This window comes from Hemitrygon akajei, chromosome 7 (genome assembly GCF_048418815.1).
Source record: "Hemitrygon akajei chromosome 7, sHemAka1.3, whole genome shotgun sequence".
Taxonomy (NCBI): Eukaryota; Metazoa; Chordata; class Chondrichthyes; order Myliobatiformes; family Dasyatidae; genus Hemitrygon; species Hemitrygon akajei.
The window spans coordinates 145,481,971-145,501,583 of record NC_133130.1 but is presented as its reverse complement, the minus strand read 5'-3'; the positions used below and the strand labels follow the sequence as shown (position 1 = coordinate 145,501,583).

At 40.9% G+C, this 19,613-nt stretch overlaps 2 protein-coding genes across 4 annotated transcripts in view; one reads left to right on the top strand and one right to left on the bottom strand.

Moving 5' to 3' along the window:
- Positions 1-15,027, bottom strand: part of pnpla7b (patatin-like phospholipase domain containing 7b) — a 331,521-nt gene extending 316,494 nt beyond the window's left edge. The window contains exon 1 of the mRNA XM_073052200.1: positions 14,895-15,027. Coding sequence (XP_072908301.1) covers positions 14,895-14,937 — 43 coding nt within the window. The 5' untranslated portion in view covers positions 14,938-15,027. The remainder of the gene's footprint in view (positions 1-14,894) is intronic.
- Positions 15,028-15,036: 9 nt separating this feature from the next.
- Positions 15,037-19,090, top strand: mrpl41 (mitochondrial ribosomal protein L41). 3 transcript variants are annotated; one of them, XM_073052202.1, is made up of 2 exons: positions 15,037-15,165; positions 18,275-19,090. In XM_073052202.1, exon 2 carries the CDS (start codon positions 18,287-18,289, stop codon positions 18,692-18,694), a length of 408 nt encoding a protein of 135 aa, XP_072908303.1. In that variant the 5' UTR covers positions 15,037-15,165; positions 18,275-18,286; the 3' UTR covers positions 18,695-19,090. The 3 variants fall into 3 exon arrangements, with proteins under 3 accessions (XP_072908303.1, XP_072908304.1, XP_072908305.1); XM_073052203.1 differs by having other exon boundaries at positions 15,086-15,186; XM_073052204.1 differs by having other exon boundaries at positions 15,130-15,198.
- The last annotated feature ends 523 nt before the right edge of the window (positions 19,091-19,613 follow it).

The following is a 19,613-nucleotide window of genomic DNA, read 5'->3' as shown; positions in this document are numbered from 1 at the left end:
AAACTGTTCACAACAATCTCCTGTCTCAATTAAGTAGCATAGTGTGCCAAATAAGTGGCTGGCCAATCAGCCAATGGACTAATTAACCACTGTAGACAAAATTGCTATTAATTTAAACATGAATGTATGCTGAAATAAAGAAAAATAAGCTGAAACTCAAGATAAAATGTGATGCAAGTTAGCATCATTGGGCTGAGATGTTCCACGCTATAACACAGAGGGACAGACACCCAGAGTACAGAGCCAAACAGATCTCCATCCACTTGCCACCTAGCTAGCATCATGCTCTAAGCCAAAACTTCTCAACCTTCTGCCAACTTCCTGTAAATCAATACCCCATCACCATCTCTGCTGCTCAACAGATCATTTCTATTTAATCTGCCATCATAAATTCTTACTCTTTTGTTCCGAAGAAAACAACCCCAGCCTTGATATTCTCTCAACTATGTTTCTCCAACTCTGGCAAAATGCTCAAAGAACTAACCTACAGTCTCTTCGGTAGTATCACATCCTTCCTACAGTGTAGTGAACAGAACTGTGCACACTGCTCTAGCTGTGGATTAACAATGTGGTATTAATTTCTAGCAAGACCTTTCATATTTTATTCCTCAGTTTAAAAAAAAGATAAGTATCCTGTCATCTTACCTACCAGTTATTCCAAGATTACTCTACTCCTTAAACCTCACTATTTTTCTCTTGCCTTAGCTGCCCTCCCCAATTGTACTACCTCATAATCTTTCAGGCCGAATTCTATTCAACACTTGTGTTCATTTAACTTGTCCTCGGGCATCTTCCTTTCACCCAAGACTTCCTCCATCATTGGCAATTTTGTTATTTAATTTGATAACATTGGCATATTTTTTAATTGCGACCCCTACATTTTGACAAAGTAAAGTAATATGAACCTTCATTTACAGCCCTCCATTCATAAAACTTTCAATGTCACCTTTTGCTTTCTAGTAATGTGCTAATTTTTTTATTTTACTTGTCCCTTAACCCATAAGCTCCAGGGGCTTTTACTTTCCTGATCAATTTGCCTTGTGGGAATTGTGACAATGCTTTTTTATATCCATCTTCAATTACCCTGACTTATTGACATAGCTTGTATCTTCTCAAAATTCAGCCAAACTTAACCTTGCCTTAAATCCTTGTCATCTCTCCCATGCCTCCAAATGTTGATTTGCACCTCAGAAATCTGTTCATCAATTTCCTCACTGCCACTGTCAGAGACTGACCTGTAGTTACTTTGAACTAGCTATTTTGAAAATCACATCTCTGTTCTAGTAGCCAAACAGTAAAGGAGAAACATAGCAAGGGCTGATCCATCTCTTTTAAAAAGTGTATTTTGGTGATTTATCCACACCTAAAGATGCTAGATGTCTTACAATATGTCCTCCTCACCACCCAACCCCACATATCATTTCTAAGGCTTCATATTCTTTCTCCTTAAGGTCAAAGTCTTCAATCATTCCCTCTTCAATGAAGCCAAAGGCAAACACTTTCATGCCTTCTGCCTCCATTTTCAGGTTGCTGTTTATGTTTCCACTGAGACCAACACTTTCCTTTCTAATCATCTTTCCACTCATATATTGTGACATATTCTCTTGGGGTCTTCCTTGATTTTATACATTTTTCCCTGTCTTTTTTTTAATTTCACTCCTGCATCTTCTATGCTTCTCCATGCTTTCAGTTGAGCTGGACTCTTGGTATCTGTCAACTGTATGTTCCTGGACGTCTTGAATTGGGAGCTTTCTCTTTTTCAATTGATTCACATCTGTTCTCACTGTTCCTATTAAACAATTTCATCTTTCATAAAATATCTAGTTCACTAAACATCACATTGTTGACAATCAAATACTTTTCTGCACCACTCTATAATCTAAAGGAAGGTCTTTGAGTGCTCCATCAAGCAAGGTTGTTCCACAGATATCAAAGTAACAATGGAGTCAGCAAATATGCTACCTGCTCTCTAACTCTGCCCATTAGAGACAACATCATTCAGGATCATACTGCAGTGCTGTAAATTTAGGTCAGGTTATCACAGATGGTCCTGCTCTTCAAACTGTGGAAAGTAATCATTAATATCCAAAGGTCAGAAGATTTAATGGATATAAATTGTCATATTAATCTACTTCTCTCTGGGTAAACAAGCTGTCCAAGTTTTGCTCCCAACCATTTTAGTGCTTTAATGCAAATCTCATGCAATGACACCACCTGATCTCACCACAATGACCATCCGACTTGTACCTAAACATTTACTCTCCCCAGCAGTCCTATCCCAACATCTGCCATCCTCACTACACATCCCACCCAGAAGAACAGCCACAGACTTACATACAGAGTATGCATCTTCCCCTACAACCTAGCCAACAAGAATACCAAGCAGAGGTACATGAGAAAAGTTTAAGAACCTATGTCTTCATGGCACATCAGAAAAATCTACCTCTGATGGAGCAATCGCTCATCAGGTAAGGCCCCAGAGCATCAGCCTAGAAGTGCAATGTGTAAAGTGCAATTTAAACCCACAACTTTGCAACTTAGGGATGAGAAGTTTGCACTCATCAGGTTACTATAAGATATCTGATTTTATTGCTTTAAACCAAAAGGAAAATGAAGCTTGCATGGTTTCTCCCTTTTTGTATCTAAGATCTACTGTGAAGTATATTGTCCACACTCAGCCCACATCCTCAGGAACACACGTATACATCTCAAAAAGACAAAACTTAGCCACAATAGCAATCTTCACAGACTAGGCAGCCATGAGGGGAAAAGTTTATAAATTCACTTAATATTCCAGCAACAAATTCCAGAAATGTTCAAATACATTATCTGAGCCACAAGTATAACCTAAATACATTTAAACATTAGAGTAAGAAGTCAACTACTTTTTTATTTGAACCCTTTTTCAAATCATTACTTAAAGTTAACAAATGCCACACAATTTATGCACATCTGTTCAGTTATATTTTGGTCATGAACTCTTACAAGGTGAAAAGTATAGTGCTTCCTCAGATCTGAGAGCACTGTTTTCATATCTGTGCCTGCTCTCTCGTCATTCTTAATTAATAACCTAATGAAATTATTGATTAAAGTAAATTAATTTGTTTTAGGTACTCATTAATATTGCAGAATCATTTTAAAAGCTAGTGATAATCTTGTGCCAACTCAAGCGACCAGGAAGATGATACAACTGAGGAGTTCAGAGTATTTTTCCAATCTCGTGAATATTAGGTTATACAGCACAGAAACAGGAACCATATTCACAGGGCCCATCAAACAGCCATCTATACTAAGCCCTTTTACTAGCCTTTGGGCTGTATGTTTCTATACCTGGCAGTTCAGTGTTTAGACTGTACGTATCATCCTGTGTGGCCCAAAGAAAACCCAGATTGGCACCAGTGAATAACTGGCATTTGGTTGCAACATTGACAACTTCCTTCACTTTGCTAATGAAACTGATTGCCAGTGACACAGTAGTACAATTAGTGGAGCTGCTGCCTCATACAATGGTTTAGATCCAATCCTGACCACTGGTGCGTTGTGTGGAGTTTGCAAGATCTCTGTGACTTAAGATTTGGTAGGTTAATTAAACACTGCAAGCAGTCTCTAGCAGGCAAGTGGAAGCATTTGATGGAAATACAAGGAGAATAAATTGAGAGTGCAAACAGAAGCTTCACAATCAACACTGAATCAATGGGACAAAGAGCCCACTTCCCTGATGCATCTCTCCACGTTTCTATGCCTGGGCAACAATTACCAGCTTGGATTTTGTAAGCAAATGGTGCAATCATTGCTCTGTCCTGATCGGGACCCTGCTCACTCAAAGATCTTGAGAACATATGAATAATCTGCAGCAGTAGATCACAGAGCTCTTCAAGTTTGCTCCAACACTCAATAAGATCATGGCTGATACAATTATAAGCTCAATCTGCCCCCCCTCCCCCCCATCAGTAACTTTTTACGGACTGGTTATCAATAATCTATATACTTAATAACTAGATAACTTCTTGAAAGCCAAAGGGTGGACTTCTTTTTAAGGTACTTAAAGTTTCTACTTCTACTACTCTTTCATGAGGGAAGTATGTATAATATTTTGCTTAATAGGAACACATTGGGAGCAGTACATTTTGGCCCAATTAAGTGGCTCCTCCAATTAGCCAAAGTTTCATGGAAATAGTTGAAAAGTATAAAAAAAAGACAAATAACCTTTCAAATGGGTCACAATTTATGTATTTAAATGAAATACAGAACAAATTAGAACACTGCCAATACCTCTACAACACTATAAAACTGTATTAGTTCCCAGTAGTTATCAATGGAGGAAACCATTTGCCGTGTTCTTTTGATTGATTATAAATGAACAAAATCAGTGTAGACACCCAGTGCAGATAATGCACTGCCTTCGCATAATGCTTTAAACAATTGCATCCTCCAAATCTTCATTTTCATTATAATGTTCAAGATGATTGCTGATACCTTCAAATTCCCTAACTTGCTGAAGTAGAGAAAACATTTCATTTTCACTCTATCTCCAAGCCTGAATGCCTGAAACCGCCATAAACAAAACAGTTCTAAAATGTCCTACTGCTTGTTTCTACCAGCTATCAGTCACAAAAATCAATGCCTTTTGAATACAAACACATGCAACTTACACTATTAAAAACTGATCGCTCCAAGCATGGTGTAGTGTCTAACAGCCGCGCAAGTACAAATGACTGACACTAGTCATAATTTATTCAGCAACAGTCTGCTGCTCCAATTAAGTGGATAGTGTCCCAAATAAACGAAGGGAAGCCCATTTAACAAATTTATTTATTTATTGAAATGCAACACGGAATAGGCCTTTCCAGCCATGCCGCCAAGCAATCCCCGGATTTTTTTAATCCCAGCCTCAACACAGGACAATTTTAAATGACCAATTAACCTACCAACTGGTATGTTATCGGACTATGGGAGGAGACCAGAGCACCCTGGTTTATAGGGAGAAAACACCTTGAACTGGTGTGGCCCTTCTAGTGAAGGTAGAGCTGTAGTTGCAATCTACATAGATTTTACTAAGGCATTTGATAAGGTCCCTGATGGGAAGCTCATCTGGAAGATTAAGCCTCATGGGATCCACAATGAATTATCTACATGGATTAAAAACTGGCTTGCCATAGAAGACAGAAGGGAGTGGTTGATAGGAATTATTCCAGCTGGAGGTCTATAATTAGCAGTGTTCCATAGGGATCTATGCTGGGACCTCTACTGTTTGTGATATGTAAATTATCTACGGTACTGTGCAACAGTCTTTGACATATAACTATAGTGCCTAAGGGTGTACCATATACACTCAGACCCCGCTTAAAACTGGGAATGCGAAGGTGAAGCAGTATGCAGGGTCATTATAACATTATGTAAATGGACATGTATGCCTAATTTTAAAAAAAAGTCAAACCTGAGATAAATGATATGATTTTATGTATACACAGTAATTTGTGAAGTAATAAACACACAAAAAGGCCGAACCTGTACATCAGTGGAGCAGCAGCAGAGGGAAGCAGTGATGGTTACATCTTAGAGGAGGGATCAGACTGTGGGTCCACCTCTAACTTTAGCTCCTTCTTCAAGTAGGCATCAAGATTTGACTGCCTTTTCTTAAGCTTCCTCTCATGAAGCAGGTAGCAGGAAATCATGTCAAGAACATCAGTGTAAAAGGAAAAATCATGTTGTAACCAATCAGCGCTATGCAGGATCTGAATATGTCTTTCCAGTTACCACTGTTTCCCAATACACAGTACTGCGCAAAAGTTTTAGGCACCCTAGTTATACTTATGTGCCCAAGACTTTAGCACAGTACTGTATTTGAAAATGCAAATGGGTTTTAGATCAGTAGCAGATATGGATAAAGAAATGGCAAAGAGAGTGAGGTGCTGCACTTCGGGAGAACAAACGTAAAGTGACTGTATACTGTTCATGACAAGTGTGGATTTGGAATTGATTTATTACTGTCACATGAACTGAGGTACAGTGAAATACCTGTCTTATACTCTGTTCATAAAGATCCAATCATTACACAGTGAATTGAGATAGTACAAGGTAAGATAATAACTAACTGCAAAATAGAGTGAAACAGCTACAGAGAAAGTACAGTGCAGGTGAACATTAAGTGCAAGATTAAAATGAGGTAGATTGTGAGGTTAAGAGTCCACCTTACCTAATCAGGGAACCATTCATTAGCCTTATAACAGCAGGACAGATGCTAACCTTGTGCCTGGTGTACATGCTTTCAGGGTTTTAGATCTTCTGCCCATTTGGAGAGAGAAAGACAGAATGTCTGGAGTGATTAAGTTGCCTGCTTTACTGAGGCATTGAAAGGTGTAGACAGAATCTGTGGGGGTGATGGGAGGGGGGTGGGAAGACATCAGTTTCCATGATGTGCTGAGTTGTGTCCACATCTCTCTGCAGTTTCTTGTGGTCCTGGGTTGCCTTTTTGCATCCTGATAGGATGCTTTCTTGGGTGCATTGATAAAAATTGGTAAAGGTTGACAGGGACGTGCCAAATTTCTTTGGCCTGCTGAGAAAGAAGAGGCATTAGTGAGCTTCCTTGGCATAGCATCCATGTGACCAGGACAGGCTATTGGTGATGTTCACTCCTAAGAACTAGCCCTTGACCTGAACACTGCTAATGTAGACAGAAGTATGTGCACTGCCCTCGTTGCGGTCCAAGTCTGCAGCTCCCTGAAAGTAGCCACACTGATTGATAGGTTTGAGGGGCACATGACATGCTTGCCCTTATTAGTCAAGAACTTACATCTAGACTCTAGTTAGGCCACATCTAGAGTATTGCATTAAGTTCTGGTCACCCCATTATAGGGAGGATGTTGTGGCTTTGGAGAGGGTTTTTACCAGGATATGGAATGAATTAGACTGCAAGGAGAGGTAAGACAAACTTGGGTTCATTGTTCTGGAGTAATGGAGGCTGAGGGAAGATCTAAGAGAGATTTATAAGATTATAAAAGGCATAAGTAGAATAGACAGATAACACCTTACTATAGTCCATAAAGGCAATATCCACTGACCTGTCTTCATCAATATGTTTGGTCATCTCTTCAAAAAAACACAAATCAATTTTGACAGATACAATCTCCTCTGAACATAGCCATGTTATCAGTAATTAGACCTTCCCTTTCCAAATAAAAATAAATCCTGTCCTTCAGAATCCCTTCTGGTAACTTTCTCACCACTGATACAGGCCTGTCCTTGCAACCTTTCTTGCAGAGGTACAACATCACAATCCTACAGTCTTTTGATATCTCATCGAAGCCGGTACGCTCCACTGGGGGTGGTGTGGTGCAGCATCCAGGCTGGAGATGGTGCTGTCCCCTCACCCCCCCCCCCCCCCATGTCAGCAGAAGACAACCTGTATTGTGGTCGAATGCAGATTTCTGCAGCATTCACGGACTCAGGGCTTCAAGCCACAGCGTCACCTGCTTACCACCACAAGGAGAGAGGCGTCAGATCCACTGCGCTCCAGTGGGGGCAGTGTGGCACGATATCCAGGCAGGGGTGGGTGCTGCCCCCCCAGTGTTCGCTCAGCAAAAGACAACCTATATTGTAGTCCACTTTAAAGAGCAAACACGAGGAAATCTGCAGATGCTGGAAATTCAAACAACAACACACACAAAATGCTGGTGGAACACAGCAGGCCAGGCAGCATCTATAGGGAGGAGCGCTTTCGATGTTTCGGGCCGAGACCCTTTGTCAGGACTAACCGAAAGGAAAGATAGTAAGAGATTTGAAAGTAGTGGGGGGAGGAGGAAATGCAAAATGAAGCTCAAAAACGGATCCTGAAGCCAACTGGAGTCAGTTGGCGGCGGAGACACGTTCCAAGGAAGGATATATGGCTGTAATAGCGGGTCTGGGTCAAAATATGATCGAAAAGTTGAAGGGCCGAAGGAATTATAGATGGGGAGCAGCGAGAGAGGGTTTCACTGTACTATCTTTCCTTTCGGTTAGTCCTGACGAAGGGTCTCGGCCCAAAACGTCGACAGCACTTCTGCCTATAGATGCTGCCTGGCCTGCTGTGTTCCACCAGCATTTTGTGTATGTTGTTGTTTGAATTTCCAGCATCTGCAGATTTCCTCGTGTTTGCTCTTTAAATTCACTACTGCGAAGCCTCTGCCAGTGATGACTACACTGAAGAAGTTTAAATCTTCTCTTCGACGGGAGTTCAGTGAAACCCTCTCTCGCTGCTCCCCATCTATAATTCCTTCGGCCCTTCAACTTTTCGATCATATTTTGACCCAGACCCGCTATTACAGCCATATATCCTTCCTTGGAACGTGTCTCCGCCGCCAACTGACTCCAGTTGGCTTCAGGATCCGTTTTCGAGCTTCATTTCGCATTTCCCCCTCCCCCCACTTAGATAGTAAATCTCTTACTATCTTTCCTTTCGGTTAGTCCTGACGAAGGGTCTCGGTCCAAAACGTCGACAGCGCTTCTCCCTATAGATGCTGCCTGGCCTGCTGTGTTCCACCAGCATTTTGTGTGTGTTGTAGTCCACTACAGATTTTTGCAGCATTCATGGAATCAGGATCTGGACTGTATTTTTTTTTTGCATAGCTCTATTTTACTGAATCTTACATGTGCTTGCTATCTTGTATGTGCTATGTGTGACTGTGAGTGCTGTGCTTTGTGCCTTGTTCAACAGTAACCCTGTCTCATTTGGCTGCATTTATGGGTTTATATGTGTGGTTGAATGACGATTAAACTTGAATTAAATTGTATCTGTGGTTAACAATGAAAATAAATCTCTACCAAAGCCCCAGTAATTTATTCCCTTGCTTCTCATAATGAACATATTACCACAGCAATCTACTAATTGTTTTACATTTGACATAATTCTATTAGAACTTCCAAAGGCTAAAACAACGAGTTTCACTTAACTGAAGTTTTCACAATTTCTCTTACTTAATGGTTGAAGGAATTGAGATTAAGAGAATTAAGCAATAGATTCCAACCTGTGCTGCAAGGTACAGGAATCTTCTCTTTAAGATTAGCCAGTTTTCTAAAGACTATTTTAATTATACAAAGGGCACAGAGCGACCACTTCCCGCTGAACATCAACGGCTCCTCGGTAGAGATCGTTAAGAGCACCAAATTTCTTGGTGTTCACCTGGCGGAGAATCTCACCTGGTCCCTCAACACCAGCTCCATAGCAAAGAAAGCCCAGCAGCATCTCTACTTCCTGCAAAGGCTGAGGAAAATCCATCTCCCACCCCCCCCCATCCTCATCACATTCTACAGGGGTTGTATTGAGAGCATCCTGAGCAGCTGCATCACTGCCTGGTTTGGAAATTGCACCATCTCAGATCGCAAGTCCCTGCAGCGGATAGTGAGGTCCGCTGAGAAGATCATCAGGGTCACTCTTCCCGCCATTACAAACATTTACACTACACACTGCATCCGCAAAGCAAACAGCGTTATGAAGGACACCACACACCCCTCCTACAAACTCTTCTTCCTCCTGCCCTTTGGGAAAAGACTCCGAAGCATTCGGGCTCTCACGACCAGACTATGTAACAGTTTCTCCCCCCAAGCTATCAGATTCCTCAATACCCAGAGCCTGGACTGACACCTTACTGCCCTATTGTCTTGTTTATTCTTTATTGCAATGCCTGCACTGTTTTGTGCACTTTATGCAGTCCTGGGTAGGTCTGTAGTCTACTGTACTTTTTTTTTCTGTCAACACACACAAAATGCTGGTGGAACATAGCAGGCCAGGCAGCATCTATAAGGAGAAGCACTGTCGACGTTTCGGGACGAGACCCTTCGTCAGGACTAACTGAAAGGAAAGATAGTAAGAGATTTGAAAGTAGGAAGGAGAGGGGAAATGCAAAATGATAGGAAAAGACTGGAGGAGGTGGGGTGAAGCTGAGAGCCAGAAAGGTGATTGGCAAAAGGGATACAGAGCTGGAGAAGGGAAAGGATCGTGAGATGGGAGGCCTAGGGAGAAAGAAAAGGGGAGGGGAGCACCAGAGGGAGATGCAGAACAGGCAGAGTGATCGGCAGAAAGACAGAAAAAAAAGAAGGGGGGGAAATCTAAATATATCAGGGTTGGGGTAAGAAGGGGAGGAGGGGCATTAACGGAAGTTAGAGAAGTCAATGTTCATGCCATCAGGTTGGAGGCTACCCAGCTTCCGTTAATGAACATTGACTTCTCTAACTTCCGTTAATGCCCCTCCTCCCCTTCTTATCCCATCCCTGATATGTTTAGCTTCCCCTCCCCAGAGTGAACTACATAAAAAACAACACAGAAAACAAAATGAGGAAATCTGCAGATGCTGGAAATTCAAGCAACCTCTCTTTTTAACTCTGGCCCTGTACTTCACACCACTACCACCCCACAAATTCAGGCAATATCCTGGTAAACATTTTCTGCACTCTTACTAGTTTAATAATTTCCTTCCTAAAACACAGCGACCAAAACTGCACACAATACTCCAAGTGTGGTTTCACCAATGCATTAAGTTTCTTTCCTCAGGATGTCATAGTCACTGCCTTGATATCACTTGACTCAGCTTTAGTCATAGGACAGCTTGTGGCAGGTTACTGAACAAACATAAAAATATTAACAAACAACCCAGACACTGGGATGCAGCCAACAGCAATCCATAACTTATAAGATGATAAGTTGACCTTGATTCTCTCTCTGTTGATGCTGGCAAACTACTGAGTATTTCCAAACTTTTCTGTTTTTAAATATCAAATTTCCAGCATCCACAGCATTTTCCTTTTACACATGCCAGAATGTCAGAGAACACCACTAATTGTAGGTTCTCTCTGCTTGCAGACCATCTTGATTTAGAAGTGCACCACCCATTCTTCATGAACGCCAACTCCAAATTTCTGGACATTCTCCCCAACCTCACTATGGAAAACCTTCATGGGTAGGACCACAGAAAGCACTTTTCAACTGCTTCTCAAGGGCATTTAGAGAAGGTCAATAAATGACAGTGCAAATCCCAGGGATGAATTACGACTGAATCACAAGGGTACTAGTCCCTGCCAAGTTTAAGTCCCAGTAGAATTGTTTTCTTCTTCCCTTGTTACATTCAAGTAATCCATAATTAAACCCATGAGACCTAAGCCATTACTAGCAACATTCAACCCCATGCCAGTCCACATGTAGTTCAGACTGGAATTATTATCAGAAGTTCTACATTTGAACTTTTGCCCTGGGCCAAACTCTCCCAACAGAACCAAGTTCTGTGACAGTAGTTCACTCACGACCTGTAATATTTTGATCTTCACCTCTCCACTTTAAGCCGTTCTCCAGACACAACCCTGTCTTTAACCCTGACACACAGCCTTATGGATCCCAGTCCCAGCCACAGAGAACTTACCCATCACTCTACTATCCAATAGTAATTTGTTCCTTTTTACTCCTCCTCCCTCACCACTTACTTACAGAGCGGCTGCGTCAGACTGCCCGCATCTGAATGATCCACACACATTCAAAAACAAGGCTCATTCTTGTCTGACTCTCAATTGCATCCTAATATTCCTGGCTACTGTCTAAGTGGTGCAACTGTCTTCAGATCAAGTTGTGCACGTAACACTACACTTCCCTGCACCTCATATCACTTTCTAGGCTATGATATGATCCCAGCAACGACAATGAACATTAAACCACCATTTTCCAGACTGTTGCTAATCTCATGGCTCTTCAACCTGTTCTTTTTCCACTATTCTCCTTCATGATTTTAATCCTAATCAACACTTTAATCGGCGCGGAGTAATGGAATCTACTATGCATTCGTGTTCTGCAATAAGGAATTGACACAGAATCTCCTCCACACCAAATCTCCCAGGAGATCGCAGTAGCACCAGATAGTTCAGTCAGCCCAAAAAATACGTTCTTAACAGTGATATTACAGGCTACAATCAATCGCAGTTCAGAAGTATATTCAGTAGTTTTGTAAGCCATCTGCAAAATGTCACCATTGGTCACTGGAGCCATCTTTCCAGAAAAGCTCCATATGCAGGACATAAAGTGGAGGACTAGTGGGCTACCTCACAGAACTCATTTGTTTCTGTCCCAGTTTGATGGGCAGCTGTGCAGACCAATCTCTGAGCAGGAAATTTTTACTCGGCCTAAAAACTGCACAGCACTTTAAATGACTTTTCCTGACTAATATGTATACCTAGAGTCAAAATTTTAAAAATCCCGTTTTGATTTTATAAATTGAAGGTATAATGAAATACAGTACAAAGAAAATCTTTCGCATTTCATAAACTTTTTCTAACTGCATCCAATTCCAGCTGAATGGCAACAAAGGCTATGTGCGAGGGAGCATTTCAGTCGCTGCGCGGCCACGCACCTGTAAGCGAACACTGGAAGATGGTAATTAGTAGTTCAATATTCACTAGACTATTCATAACATAAAACTCAAAACAAATAACATGTGACACATAACATATCATTACTCCAATGACAATCCCTACTCCAAAATGATATACAATATAGAGTAAAATTCCAACAATCTGCTATTCCATTGATCTGATACCTGGCTCACCAGAGCCCCATTTCTCATGATCCCTTTAAACTCACTGCATTTGTTTCCTATGTTACCTTTAAATTCACCGTGTGCAATGGCAGTTTTTATTACTGCGTAACATAAAAAGGTGAATTAAAAGTTTGTTGATATAGTAATAGGAGTAAAGTTCAGTTAATAAGAGTAATGTAATATTGTCCAGAAAATGTGCCAATCTAGTACCAAAATCTCAAAGCTGCTGAACTAGCTGAGCTTTACCATGAAATAGTATGGTCGAGTCATAAAGCACTATGGCACAGAAACACAGCCTTCAACCCATCTAGTCCATGCCAACTGTTGCACATCCTCATCCCATCTTCCTAGGCACATGGACCGTAGCCCTCCATACCACTCCCATCCATGTACTTATCCAAACTTCTCTTAAAGGTTGCAATCAAACCCCCATCCATCACTTCCGTTCGCAGCTCATCCCACACTCGCATCACCCTGAGTGAAGAGGTTCCCCTTAGATATTACACCTTTCACCCTTAACGTGAGACCTCTTTACTTGTCTCACCCAACCTCAGTGAAGAGCCTGCTTACATTTACCATATTTATACCCCTGATAATTTTGTACATCTTCATCAAATCTCCTCTCATGCTCCTAAGTTCCAGGGAATAGAGTCCTAACCTATTCAGCCTTTCCTTATAACTCAGATCCTCAAGACCTGGCAACATCCTTGTAAATTTTCCTTGTACTCTTTCAATCTTATTGATAACTTTCTGCAGGTAGGTGAGCAGAGCTGTACATAATACTCCAAATTTGGCCTCATCAACATCTTATACAACTTCAACTTAACATCTCAACTCCTGTACTTAACATTCTGATTTTTGAAGGTCAATGTGCCAAAACTTCTCCTTACATCACTATTTATCTGTGACGTCACCTTCACGGAATTATTGATCAGTATTTCCAAATCCCTCTGTCCTATCACACCCTGTGCCCTATTGTTTACTCTCTAAGTCCTGCCCTGACTAGTCCTACCAAAGGACAATTTTCTGAATTAAACTCCAATTTTCAGCCCATTTTTCCAATGGGTCTAAATCCCACTGCAAACTTTGATAGCCTTGCTCACTGTCCACTATTACATCCCCAGCCTCGGTGTCGTCTAAGTGCTGATCCAGTTTACCACATAAATCATCCATATCATTAATATAGATGGCAAAACAACCAAAGAACCAGCACCAGTCCCTGCTGCACACCATTAGTCACAGGCCTCCAGTCAGAGAGGCAACCATCTACTGGTACTCTGGCTTCTCCAGCTAAGCCAATATTAAATTCAATTTATTACTTCATCTCACAATTGCCACACAAGATTACAGAAAATAGCTTCATATGTTATGAAATTTCCATTAATCATGCTAAACAAACTGTCTGCTAAAAACTGGTCTCAAAAATTTCACATATACTGATCAACTACAAGCATTACAAAATAAGGCAACCTCATAAACAGAACTAATACAATAAACCTGATCAACTCATCAATTATTGACCACACAAATGCCATTTAACCTACTTAACCAAAAATATACCTGCTATGTGGCATTTTCTTTTTCAAATGGCAGGAAATACAGGAACTCAGTAACAAAACATCAAGTTGTGTACTTTGAACTTTGGACAGAAACACTCCTACAACCTTATCAGTTTACATGTTCCAAGACGTTCTATTGAAAAAAGCACTTTCTTCTACCATCTGAGATGTAAGCAAATGCAGCAGATGTCAAACTGTGGCACGTACCTGTGCGCCAAACTAGCTATGATTTCAACTGTATGCTGCCTAATCAGACAGTAAACCTGCCTTTTAGATTAAGAGACTCTTAACCCGCTAATCCAAAGCAGCTCCAAACTTTTGGATGTCAATTGTGAGTTTTTGCTCCAGGGTACCTACTTGCACTTACAGCGATAACCTTACATCCAGGCATTACTTGTCCTGAACTGTTTGCCTAACACAGCTCCTTTACAGACGGGTACATTTAGATACAAGTGCACATTAATAAGTGAGGGCGTTGACACCCAAGAAAATAGACAAGAAGAAAAATTAATGATTACACGGTCTCCGAGCTTGTTTTACTATTTGACAAGTTCACAGCTGATCTGAATGTAAGAGCTCCACATTTCCAACAGCGCACCGCAACCTTCCATTCCCATGTTTATCATCAATTAGACGATATACTTTGGGCTCCTAGGTCCCATCCCCTTCCCTTCTCCCCAGCCCGCTCCGGCGCCCCACGCCCCTCCTCCCTGACTGGACCTTCACCCAAAGTTTGTCCTCAAGCTCCATCTGCTTTATAAACAGAACCAGCACGGCCCATCACCTGGGTCGAACATCATCTCCGGATCGGGCGGTACGACGTCCATGACCGCTGCCCCTCCCGCCGGGCTGAACCCGTTGCCAGTCCCGCTGACCCAACACTGCCCGTTGTTGTGCCGTGCAGTCAGTCGCCTCCCTGATAGGTCCGTTCCCGGGACAGTGGCAACAAGAGTTACTCTGATTGGACGTTCCCGAGAAAACCAATGACGGGGCGTTTTGTTTGCCGGGGCGGGTCGCAGTCGGAAAGAACCCGAAGGAAATCTGTTCGGCTGCCGGTGAGGGGGCAAAGAGCCGGGGTACGGGGCGAGGTAGTGGTTGAAGGTCTAAGGGTTGAGGAGTGGTGCGGGTAATAGTCCAAAAGGCTGAGGTGCGGAGCAGGTGAAAAGGACCTGGATGAGAGGGCCGCAGCGGTGGGACTCTCGAAGTGAGAAATGACCAGGCTCCGGCCTTTAAGAGAGGTTGTTGGACGGGCTCCTATGCAGTGTGTGGCGGTTCGAGGCAAGGAGACCCTTAAGTTGCTGGAGGTGTATGAGACTCTAGATGCTGGAAGAACTCAGCGATCGGTGTGCCAGGCAGCATGCTTCGTGAAGAATGGACGGAAAGAGATCTGGATGAAGGGCCCTCGACCAGAAACGTCAACTGTCCCTTTCCCTTTATAGATGCTACCTGGCCCGCTGAGTTCCTCTCGCAATGTCCTTATGCCCGTAAAAATTACTGCTGTTTTGAATTCGTAGATGAATCAGAACCTGGCCATTTGATCAGTAGTGAAGGGAAATTACAGAAAGTGTTGGAAATCGTGAAGCTTTGATGTTTTATTGGTTGTGAGGTCACTTGAGTTTGAAGCCGGAAACTTAGCAGGATGTTAGCTTGCACTCTAATGGTCAGCTCCTTATTAAACGTGTGACCCAAGTATGTCCTGGCAATCCAGGGAACACTTTAAACATAGGATAAACTTAGAAGATTCTATCACCTGGATGACAGCCATTCCCGATGAGAATTTACTGGCCTCTTTTTTTTCTAGGCCCTCTCGTCTTAGCCAGCTAAACGTTCCTCGTAACCCTCCTGAACATCAGCATTACTTCCTATGCATGGTCAGGGTTTTGACCTGAAATATGGGCAGATTTTTACTCCCCACCGCATCTCTACAACTGTTGTTCGACCCTCTCTGAGTTCTACCATCAGGTTATGTGTTACTGCAGTTATTTCTCCGCTGGCTGGATCCCTGGTGATTTTCTTTATATCTTATGTATACTTGCCCTTGTAGCAGAGGTTATGTTTGTCCAGCAGGTTGTGACACTAACCACTTCACTCTCCTCGGGAATGGCTGTCATCCAGGTGATACAATTATAAAATCTAAGGCATCTGTGAAGGATAGTTGTCTGTTGGTGTCAATGTCAATAATTTTAGAAAGCTTCCCTGCCTAATAAACCTTCTGCACAAGATTTGTAACCCTTCAGGTCATAGTTTTTAGCTGAATGCTCTTTAAATGTGATGTGTTTCTGCCTGTACTTGTTTTTAGTGAATGAATCCTGAGCTCCTGCCACCCTGTGGTTGAAAATCTTTTTTTCCCATATCCCTTCCTTTTAATTATGATTAGAGTGGGAGTAGGCCATCTGGCCCTCCAGCCTTTTCTGCTATTAATTAAAATTGTGTTGATCTACCTCAGTATCATTTTCCTGAGCTCTTCCCATAGCCTTTGATTCTTTTAATCTATAGAAATCTTTTGGCCTCTTTTACAATGAACTCAGTGACTGAGCCACAGCTGTCCTCCAGGTTCCAAATTTTCATTACCCACTGACTGAGGAAATGTTTCTTTATCATTCCAAAAGAGCCTACCTCTGATTGTGAGTCTGTAATACTTCTCTGCTTCCCAGCCAAGGGAAGCATCCTCCCCACATTCCCCATCAAGCCCGTAAGAATTGTATAAGGTTCAATATAATCACCTCTCAGTCTACTAGAATACAGGAAACACAGGCTAAGTCTACTCAATCTCTCCTAATACAGTAAACATGCATTCAAGAACTAATCTTCAATCTTTGTTGCACCCTCTCTGTGGCAAGTAAATCTTTTTTTAAATTAAGGAGTGCATTAGAGTTTTTTATTGTCCATTTTTCTATATTACTCCCAATTCTATGTCCTCTAACCTTGTTGATCTTGGGATCTAATCAAAAGTCATCAGAAAAATTAATTACACCGCATCCCGTTCCACCTTATCTATTTTACTAGTCACATCATCAAAATATTTTCAATATATTAGTTGAAGGTGGTTTCCTTTTCATAAATCAAATGATTTTAGCTCAGTGCTATTCTTCATTTCTAGAAGTTCTGTTACATGTTTCATTGGAGATTCTCGAATTTTCCCTTGAATTGTTGTTAGCTGAAACTGAACATTCCTGGACTGTTTTGTTGACTTGTGATTTGTCTGTGTTTTTCGCACTTTTTTTGTCATTTGCAAGATATGTTTTTTTTACATGTTGGGGGGTTGGTGGTTTTATTTGTTTCATGGCTTTAAGACAAATCTCAGGGTTCTATACTGTATACATACTTTGGTAATAAATGTACTTGGAATCTTTAACTAATAGGTTTTGTTTTCTTTTTCTTTCCTCATAAATAGTAGGGAATCTTGGTCAAGTGATTGCTTCAGATTTTTTATCTGACTTCTAAAGTTCATAACACTTCCCTGGTTTTTTTGTTTCCTTCAGATTTACACAGCTCAGTGAAATCCTTGCTCAGGTACCACTGGTCCAATGAAAGCAACCTCAGCCTATCCATTATTTCCTCTTGCTATAATTTTCCAGTCCTAGTAACAACTTTTTAATACAATCTCCTTTGTAACCACATATTTTGCATAACAATACAACCATTTATAACTTGCCCCCAATTATGATTCCCCTTCATGAACTGTTGTGGTTCCTATGCGATTTGTTGGGAGATGCACATTTTTGATGCAGTGACAGTGTAGGAAGCTGTGGTAAATCTCCAAGTTGGAATGAGATCTTGTATGAGAACAGTAGGTGGCGATGTTTCCATGTTAAATCCACGACAAAAGGCAATCCTTCCTTGTGAAGTGGAGATTTTATATTTAAGAAACTTAAAAATGATGGTTGGTTTTCTTGCATGAGTTATCAAAAAATATTTCTGTAGCTGCCCAAAGTTGTACTGAATTCTTAAGAAAAACAACCAAAGTTTCAGTTCTGTGATCATTGCAAACTGTTTTGAAATGTAATCCATCTTTCTTGGTGAGCAACATGCACAATTCCTTTGGGAAACTTGAAAATGTTCTCTTTGAACTGACAATAATATATGCTACTCTTGGGAAATGTTTGTGAAAGATTATATCTTTAAATATACAACATGCCTAACAACTTTATTCATCTATGTTAGGTATAATTAACCATGGGTTTACTATCAAATCTGGCTCGAGGTTTGGTGCGTGGAGCTGATCGGACTGCAGAACTAACAAGCAAACGTGGACCCCGAAGTTTCTACAGATCCCGGGGAACTAAGCCAACAGGATTTTTAACATCCAGCAGAAAGTTTGTAAAGATACGACAAATGGTACCAGAGTTGGTGGTTCCTAATTTGGAAGGTTTCAATCTAAAACCATACGTGTCTTACAAAGCACCAAGGGGAACAGAGCAACCCTTGACAGCCAAAAAGCTCTTCATGCAAACTGCTGCTGTACAAATAGAGAAAGATTTTCAGGAGGGTACCTTTGACCCGAACAACCTAGAAAAATACGGCTTTGAACCATCCCAAGAGGGCAAGATGTTCCAGCTGTTTCCAAAAAATTATGTGCGGTAATAAGAACTGGATTTTTTGAGATTATTCATGGACTGAATGAAGAAATAAATGAGAAGTGGCTACTATCAGTGGTGTAATCAGTGAAGTTACATTTATGCCATAAGTGGATGAATATATATAGTTGTTGCACTGAGATGTCAACTACCTTTTGGTACCAATAAATTACACGGGGTAAAAACTAATTAAATCGTCTTTAATGTAATATGTTCCTATTATTACTAAAATATTAGGAAATACAATGTTATAAAGTTCTTAGATCTACCTGAACTGTAGAGGAACCAATTGTGCCTTGCACAATGTTGAAGATAATTAATATAATGCAACATTTTTATACTAAAACTTTAGGAGGAAAGATCACATTAGTAATTAAAGTTCCTGAATCTCTTTACACTTGTATTCTTGTAGTATGTGTGCCTTTGTTAAAGCATAGCTCGTGAGATTTATTTATTTATTTAATAACTTCATTGTTGTCTGACTGGTTTCTATCCAGTTGGGAAGGTAAACTAAATGATCCAGGGTATTATGTTTATCAAGCAATTTCCATGTTCCCAATTAAGTCCAGAGTAATTGGATTGCCTTCAGAGATACAGGCTTAACTATGAAAAATTCAGTTCTCAAATGATTTTTATTAGTTTAGCTAATGGTCAATTTCTATTCTGTTCCATCCTCTAATCTGAACACAAATCATAATACAGATTAATAAGATGTCTGGTTATCCTAATGTTCCAAAATAATTTTGTACCTTTATTGGATTTGACTTATTCTAAATTAAACTCTCAATAGATTGTTCAAATTTTAACGCTCCATTTCTGGATTTCAGAGTCTTCAACTAGCATGTCTTATTTTGGGGACATGTGACTTCTGTCCTGCAACTGAATAAAAATACAACCGTTTCCCAAACAATGCTTGCTTTCTAAAA